The sequence below is a fragment of the Numida meleagris genome, chromosome 1 (assembly GCF_002078875.1).
Source record: "Numida meleagris isolate 19003 breed g44 Domestic line chromosome 1, NumMel1.0, whole genome shotgun sequence".
Lineage (NCBI taxonomy): Eukaryota > Metazoa > Chordata > Aves > Galliformes > Numididae > Numida > Numida meleagris.
In genome coordinates, this window is record NC_034409.1 from 171,337,934 (window position 1) to 171,347,084 (window position 9,151).

Below are 9,151 nucleotides of genomic sequence, written 5' to 3' on the forward strand. Positions count from 1 at the left end.
AGCTGCAACAATGTTGTGCATAAAGTACTACAAAGTGCTACAACAAAGCACTAAGCAAGGAAACTTGATTTGAGGTGGTAGACTTAGCAAGGTAGACTAAGATACAGAAAGAAGAAAGGGAAGTATGAAGTAATGAACAGATCAGATTAAGAGATTGATCTACAATAGCCCAGATATCTTATTGAGTTAACATAGTTGTTAAAAGCCACAGTATTTATCAGGATATAATCATTCCTGCTTTGGTACTAACCCAATCACAGATTTCATTCCACTTTGACTAAAATCAGTATGTCATGTTGTTAAGGAACAAACCCTTCAGTAGAAATTCAGGGACAATTATTTAGTTTTTTGTAGTTGCTGTTGTTTTTTTGTTTGTTTGTTTTGTTTTTAGATTGTACAGTTACCTACAGTGCTTCATATACTTGATAAGCATGAGTGGAGGCACTGGAAAAGCATTAAAATGAATAAAAAACTGCACCACCGCCTCCTAGACATCAGCCTAATTAATGTAATGAGCTATACCCCATTTTCTACCCTTCTGAGTAGTGGTCGATAAGGCAAAGGGTGGGGGGAGTTGAGATAAAATATCAAAAGGAAAGATTAGTGTATAACCAAGTACACGGCTGAATATCTAGTCTTGTAAAGTACATAGCTTAAACGTAGAATGAGGTCACGGTTCTGTAAAAATAGCCTCTTGACAGAGAAAGGTGCTAACCCTTTGCCTGATGCAAAGTGATAAAGCAAGGGCTGAACTCAGGCTCTATGATCCTTGCGGGTCCCTTCCAACTCAGAACATTCTAAGATTCTATGATCCTAATGTCTCAGGTGGGGAAAAGGAGAAAGAATGGAGACGTTTTATTGATAGCAGTCTCAGAACTTTATCACTTCAGAGTGACAAATATAATAAAAAAGCTTTAGATGTTCACTTCCCTTATAATCTATGAACTGAATCTTGTAAAGACAAGTGAAATGTAGACCTAAGAAGAAAATAGCTATTCATAATTAAGTGGTAACAAACATTCAGTGATATGCTTGCCATGGCAGTTTTTAAAAAGTTATTGCCTATAAAAATATATCAATTCATCATACCAGAAGCACAGCCACCTCTCTGAGATATAACTAGAGCTTCATGATTGATAAAAGAATTAAAAAGTTTCCCACCTGTAAATATCTAACATCAAAAAGGTACCCAATAATGACGACAGCTGCAGTATTCTTACATAGTAGCCCACAGAATACTATTACAACCTCTAGCACTGTCTATCGCCCTTTCAATACAAATCTGGTAGCTTCTACAATCACTTCAAGACAGCTTAGAATGAAGATAGCAATGGCAGGATAGGGGCCAGTAGGACAGATAACAAATCGGACAAGAATTGACACCTCAACTCTATTATTACCTAAACCGAAAACGGCAAAAGCAATTTACGGGAAAGCAAATAACAAAAATAATATTGAAAACTCCCCCAAACTTTTTTTAAATAATACTGCACACTAGTGGACAGTTGCAGTAAGAAAATTGGAGGGCTTCCGCAAAGAAAATGGAGTAAGATCCTTAAGCCTGCAAAGCTAGTTCTACAGGATAAACAGAGGCCACACAACTGAGGCTAAAGCTCACTCTTTCTCAGAGCACAAAAGCAATTCTTCTCTCCACACAACAGCAGAACTCTACCACAGGAAGTAGCAGCAACCAAGACTTTAAGTGTATTAAAAGAACACAGATACCAAAACTCAGCTTTAGCTCAAGACAACCTTCAATCAATGTTTTAAAAAAAAAGTAAGAAAGAAAGAAACAAAAGATCTTACACCTCACATTTTTCCTCATGACCACTACTACAGAAAAGCTTTAGGGCTAAAGTCATCTCTCACATGATCCAAACCAATTGCTCTGAAGCTGTAAATGCCACTCTTGCAAGTACGATGTGTGACAAAGCACTAAAAAATGGCTTACCTCTCCAGATAGGTGACTAATGCTGAAGTAGGATGGAACAGCCAAGAAAATGAGAAGAGCTACGCAGAAGCGTGGGCTGAAGTCAACAAGAACAGCAAGAGACTTTTTGAACTATGCCTGGTGTTTGACCTACTTTCTTATAAGCACTCTGCAGCCTGACAAAAGATATATAAAGAAGTAAAGTTTTCCAGATTGCACAAAGAGAATACTGGTCAGTTACATCTGCATCAACTTGAAAACTGTTCAAATCTACATTATCTCATCTGTTCAAGGTGCACAGGCAAGATGAGCAGCATGTGTCAGCACCAGACACAATTTTTAGCACCAGCTGGCTTCCTGTTCAACTTAGATGTCTTGTACCGTCATAGAGTCAGCACTACAGAACTCGTAAATTCTACAAAATTCAAACTGGACCAACAACAACAACAAAAAAAACTTTTAAAGCTAAAGACAATGTAATTGATATAGTCATACTGGATGAAAGCTGGACATACAAGAGATAGTTAAAAATATACTATGAGGGAAAAACATTCCCAAGACCATTAAAATACTGAAAAAGTAGAGAATTAAGGAAGCAAGTCAATAAAAATAATGAAAGGAAGGGCCATTGGAAATGCATTATAGACCAATTAATTAAAGCCACATGTGAAAATTTTAACTAGAAAAAAAAATACACTTGAAGTAGAAGAATACAGATGGGCAGACTGATTCAGTTCCACCTCTAACATCACATTTGCTGGAGTTCATGGCACAAAACTTCATTTTAAACATATACTGTAAGTAAGAAAGGGTATCAAGAAGCCAAGGAAATACAGAGAATAACAATGGGCACATCTATCATAGTAATAACAGCATCCTTGACGGTTTCCTAAGAAAACTAATAGAGCTGTCCAAAGGGGAAAGGCCTCCTCATCAATAGTTGCATGAGCTGGTGTCAAAATACCCCCCAAAGAGAAAGCAACAAGAGCAATTAAAGGATTACACAGTTCACAAGGAAAGTATTTTTCAGTTCTGTACTCTGTAGTACACAAAGATCAACACATCTCAGAGAGAGTGCACTGAACCTGGGAATTCATAGAAATCTATAAAACAAAAAATATCAAAAATCTCCCGGTAACAGAGAAATGCATGAGGCATAACTTCCCTCCTACTTTCAGAAATGTAGCAAGACAATATACAAGAAAAATCATGGTAGAAAAGTCTTCAGTTCATAGACTCTTATCTTCTGACCTTCGTACTATTAATATTAGCAGAGGGTCAAAGGAGTTACAGTTAACTCTTAACTAACCTCTTCATTAATTCCTTATCAATTTAAGAAGTTAACTTTAATTAGTTCATGGGCTGAATCCTCTCTCCATTACATCTTCTACTGTATCATTAAACCACAAGGAATAATACAAGCAATACTAGCAACTCTGAGTGATGTTCACTTAAATGAATTCACCAGTATAATATAATATTGAGTACAAAGCAATTTCAGGGGAAAGGAGAATCACTATGAAAAAAAGCAAGAATCAAGAGTAGCAACTAATCCTATCAACGGTGTAGGTACGCACAAGAATGTAACACTGTCCAGGTAGAAAGTCAACTGTTAAAATTTGGTAAAGTTGAAATTCCAACAACATATTAGACATGGAAAAAGATTCTTCAACACTGGATAAAAGCATGTTATCACCTCACAGACACAATAAATAATAGTGACTGTGTCCGTCAACATCAGAATGTAACGTGAAATAACTATGAAATGCAGTAACAGAGATCACTGTATGGGATCATCAGATCAAATGGCAACAACTGCCTAAGAGAAACCTCAGGAAGAAAACTTAACAGGAAAGTGACTATCTCCCAGGCATGGGCAAGCCAAACTAAGTTTTGTCTCAGACGAAGCAATGCTGAAGAAAGAATAGGCTTCTCTAAGTTCTACATAGAAGACAGCAGAAATCTCAGATAATGTGAAGAATAAAAAAGTATCTCAAACTTTAACTTCTGATTTTAGCTGTTAATAACAGAATTCTAATATTCTAATATAGAATTATAATACTAAAAAGCTATTACTAAATGGCTTATAGATGCCCAATAATGTAGTTATATTGATTCCAGGGACTACACAAACTGACACTGAGATCAGCTCTCAACATTGTCCACTCATGATCAAACTTGCATCAGAAGTCATTCAGAAATAGCATAGTAAAGGTAAAGAACAAGAAATAAAAACATTTTATTTAAAGTTGCTATTAAAATCCTTAATACATAGTCATGTAACATTTAGAAGTTTAGGGATATGCCATCAACTTTACTTTGTATCAGCCATGTTTACAACATGTGACATGTGAGAAAATTAAGTTCCAAATATGCGAGCATAGACCTGAGACATTTGTTGCACTGAGGAGAAAAAGACCAGCAGACAATATAACCTCTCTCTTTTTTTCTGTGGGAATACTGACTCTTCCATACTAGAGTCCATCTGTTAAGTAATGACTGATCCAGAACGCATCGCTACTGCAGCAGACTCCCAAGCAGTTTTACATTCGTATACTTCTTCTGATGCTGACAGAACTGTGAAACACTCATTTATTTTTAAATGTAAGCGCAGTTTTCAGCATTAGCAACTAAGTAAGTAGGTAGATCTTATAGCCAAGCACTGTAACTAGCACTGTACTTCTTACAAATATCATAATGCATTCTAAACCCTCCTAAAACATAAGTCAATGTTGGTCCAGTTGTTGATGTAGTAACAGCCAGAATTAAAGAAAGCTTAAATATCTGTAAGTAGAATGAAAGACCAAAGACTGTTGGGAAAAGATTAAAGATCAGTATCTGTCATGACCTATACAAAGCTACTTAATGAAGTAAGTTAATGTCATTCCCTTATTTTGAGTACTACTTTTAAAGGAATGGGAAAAATCTAATAAAGTTATGATGACTTGTACCATAGTTATACAAAAATATATATTTAAAATCATATTTCAGTTAAGTGTCAAACTGCTTGTAGAGACGAATGAGAAATATACAAGATTACCATTTTGACATATGCACAAAACTACCAAGAGTTTTAACCCTGTGCATTCAGTCAAGCCATAAATACTAAAACGATCTGACCAAATCATGTCTTTTTCTGCATGCTGCAGCTTTTCCATTTGATCCGTGCTAGGTCAAATGCAAATAGCTATCAAACAAATGGAGGAATATATCCTTTTAAAGTATTGGAAACAACAAATATTCTTTATATGACTTTCTACAAAACGAGCAGAGGTTAGAAGCATTCAACTCATTTGAAACAAAGGCAGTTTCAATTAATTGCCATTCAGTTTTGAGCAGTCATTTTTCTATCCTATTTTATACGCAAAAACAGGATATTTCATTGACTGAACTGCTTCAAAAGCTTTGCTGCAGCAAATCTTGCATTCAGGAACAGCACCAAATTGCACATAATTGAAAGTGATTCATTTTTAGATCCACTCGTTTGGCTTCCGTAGGTTCCTCAGGCTTTGGTGTAGGTAGCGCAAAAACATTAAGTCATACAGTCCTGCAGTAACTCTTTCACTCCATGAAGTGAGCAGATGACTACGGAGCTACGTTTTACCAATGTTCTCGTTTTGAGCTATCTATCAACGTACAATAACGTTTTGCAACACACAGACATTAAACAAATTTAGCAATGACGCTTAATTTGCAGGTAGGTAATTAAGTGTTTGGGAAAGTGTGACAGATTATTAAGACATGAGCAACCCCATACAATACCGCAACACAACTAACTCTTTATTACAGATATTAAAGCATGCAAAATCCCTGCAAAAATCTCCTTCCTCCTCTTCCTCCGCACAAAACACTCGCCTAGCTCTGAGCTCACAGGGTTAAACCCTTCACATGTGTCAGCCACTAAGAAAAGACAGCAACCCGGGCTGCTTGCTTAACCTTTTTCAATTAGAAACAGACACTATATTCACGCCACTCTTCTTCCAAGGAGGAAGTCACCGGGTTACACGGCAGCACCCAGAACCTGAAGTTGCTAATGACTTAATCTCCTTATTTTTTCCGTTAGGAATGGCACACGCTCCGCTCCCGCAGGAGAGTAGGCATTGGGAAGGGGACAGGGGCCCTGCCTGAGGCGCGGGGTCCTGCCGGGAGTTGGGCAGCGCCGGGGGTCTCTGCCACACGCAGAGGAAAGAGAAGCACGAGAGGAGTTGGGCAGGAAGGGCGCTCTGCCCCGCGCTGGAGAAGGGCCGTGCGCGCAACGGGGGCCGCGGGCGCGGAGGTGCCCGGGGCTGCGCGGGGCAGGCGGCGGGACGGCCGGTGCGCGGGGCCGGCAGCGGGGCGGGGAGGCGGCCGCTTACCAGGTTCAGCACCGTCTCCACGATGTCCCGGTTGCTGACCTCGCCGACCTGGATGAGTCCGATGAGGACGGCGAATTTCATCCGGATGTTGCGGATCGGCACCGACGGGTTAATCATCCCCGCGGGGAGCACCACGGAGCCGGCGCCCGACGCCCTCAGCTCCCCCATCACCGCGACGCTGCCTCCGCCGCCGCCTCCGCCGCCGGCCCCGACGGAGATGAGTCCCGTGGGCTGCGGCTCCGGCCCCGCCGCCGGTTTCTCGCTCGCCATTTACCCCCCGCCGTTACCGGCACCTGCCGCCTCCCCGCCCGGCCGGGTCGAGCCGCGCATCCACCGCAGCCGCAGCCGGCGGGGCCGCAGGGAGCCGGCCCGAGGCGCAGGCACCGTCCCAGGAGCCGCTCCCCCGCTCCGCTATAATGAGGGATTATTATGGGCGCCGATGCCCCGTTATAGCCGCAGCCTGCCGGCCGGGGCCGCCTCCCCGCGTCGGGCCGGGTGGAGCGGGAGCCGCCGAGCGCGGCCCGGAGGAGGCGAGCGGCGCGCAGAGCCGGCGGAGGCGGGACCGATCGCTGCTGCCGCTGTTGTTGTGGAGCCGAACCGCCGCTGCTCACTCCGCCATGTTGCCGCCCCCTGCCTGCGGTAGCCGCTAGGGCGCCTGCGCCGAGCCCGCGGAGGGGAGTGGCCGGGCCGGGCCCCCCCAGCCGGCCGGGGACAGGTGAGCAGGTGCGCGGGGCCGCGCCGAGGAGGGGGCCCGCACCCGGGAAGCCGGGCGCTGACGCCTTCCGCGCTGAGTGGATTACGCAACGCTGCCCGAAGTGGCAGGGAGGAACCCGCCCGTCTTCACGCGGGGCCGCTCCCGGCCGAGGACCCGGCACCGACCCCGCCGCCCCGGGGCGCCCCCTGGCGGGAGGGACGGCCGCCCATCGCCGCAGCCCCGCGGCCTTCCCTGCGTTCTGGGGACAGGGGCGGCCCCTTCCCTCTCCCCCGGGCCTGCTAGTGAAGGGCCTTGCTGGGCGCCTCGCGTGTTTTCCAGCCTCAGTGGTGGCTGCCATGCCTTCCCCTCAGTAATCCCAAGCTGCCGTGTGGTAAGAGTGTATGAGTGGAAAGCTTTTGTTATTTCTTGATTTCTTCTTGTTCTTACTCATATTTCTTACTTCTGGTTCTCAGTCGTGATGTTACACATGGAGACCTCCAATCAGTAGCAGTTTTATCAAGCCCCTTAGCTTCAGTGATGCCATTTTTTTCAATCCTTGGTGGTATTACATCAGAGAAACAGAAGCACTTTTGATATGTTTTGAAAAGGCTTAAATTATTCAAATAGTGGTTTGAATAAAATTGTATATATTTGCTCTGCATGCGCTGGAGATGATCCGTCCCTACTCACAAACACATTCTGTCTCAGCTTTGTAGCAACTGTAATCACAAAGTTAAATTTTACAACAAATCTTGCTCCCAGGTCACAGAATGCCATTCTCTCTGTTTCTAACCAAAGTTGGGGAATTTGGCAGGAGTGTCAGTCCTCCTGTAGCACAAACACACTGAATCAGCAGGACTTGACTGGTGCACCCTCAAGGATTACAACAGCTGCTCTAAGCTCCACCAGGAGAATCACTGAATCATAGAATGGCTTAGGTTGGAAGGAACCTTAAAGATCATCTAGATCCAACTCCCCTGCTGCAAGCAGGGTTGCCAGCCACCAGCTTAGGCTGCCCAGGGCCCCATCTAGCCTGGCCTTGAACACCTCCAGAGATGGGGCATCCACAATAACTCTGGGCAAAGAAGACCTCAGCTCTGTACCATTGGAGGCATTAGCTCTATGTACTTGTATATGCAGTATGTTACATTTATATTTTTGCAAGCTCTGTAGGTGTTCGACAGTGTATGTAGACCAGGTGCACAGACATGACTAAAACAGTGGTTACCTGGGAGTTACAGAAACAACATTATTTTAGAAAGCTGCAGAAAGATGGAGAGAAAACCCAGAAGATTTGTTATGGGAGATAAGAAAGCACAAAGTTTTCTTGAAAGGAAGTTCTTTTGCAGTTGGCTGCCATCCCCTAGCAATCAACCTTTGTAAAGGTATACTGTAATTTCGCATACCCCTGGAGGAGGCTAAGGTTTCAATCCCATCGGCCCCATAACAGAAGTAGCGAAGTTGAATACATATGCAATTAACTGCCTAAATACCAAGTCAGCCGTCTTAGTTTAAACCCCAGAAGAGGGATGTTTCCATGAGGTAATCAGACAGACTTTAGACTGTAGTGTGTAAACTCTCTACATCATGGGAGGAACACTGAGGGCAATAATTTCCAGCCAGTGGATAATGATGGGCTGATGGAGTAGTATGTTTTGAATTGCACTTGGTATCTCTATCCTTGGCTGAAGTAAAACCCATTCCAGAAGCTTTTAAAACTATTATCCAAAAAATCCAAAGTGAAAATCTGCAGCTTGGAATTGCCAGTGAAAGATTCCATCACTTGTTTTACTTTGCCCAACTTCCCATAAAAACAAAACACCACCCATCCAAAAGGTAAAGCCTTTGAACATTAAATTACTGTTCCAGACTGCAAACCAAATCATTATGCAAATGTCCCTGTTAGGCTGCCTGATAATCTTCATCTTGAGCTGAGAAAGGAATATTTCATGTTCTTAATGTTCCTATCTGGCAATCAGGTATCCTCTTAGAGTCTAGAGGTCCTCAAGTTAGTGTAAACTTATTATTTAAGTATGCTTGCAAATATTTTGGAAACTTTCATAATACATGCCCTTTTTTGCTAAACTAAAACTTTAACCTAGAACTCTGTGACATTCAGGAAATATTGTAACGCTTTTAACAGCAAACACCCAGCAATTCTCCCATTTGTTT

At 43.0% G+C, this 9,151-nt stretch overlaps 1 protein-coding gene across 12 annotated transcripts in view; it reads right to left on the minus strand.

Annotated features, from left to right (window-relative positions):
• Nucleotides 1-6,693, minus strand: part of NBEA (neurobeachin) — a 486,663-nt gene extending 479,970 nt beyond the window's left edge. For 8 of the 12 annotated variants that reach the window (XM_021377858.1, XM_021377912.1, XM_021377833.1 and 5 more), the window contains exon 1: nucleotides 6,286-6,693. In XM_021377858.1, the coding sequence (XP_021233533.1) occupies nucleotides 6,286-6,555 (270 nt within the window). In that variant the 5' untranslated portion in view covers nucleotides 6,556-6,693. The remainder of the gene's footprint in view (nucleotides 1-6,285) is intronic. The other 4 variants (XM_021377920.1, XM_021377892.1, XM_021377874.1 and 1 more) reach the window with 1 other exon arrangement.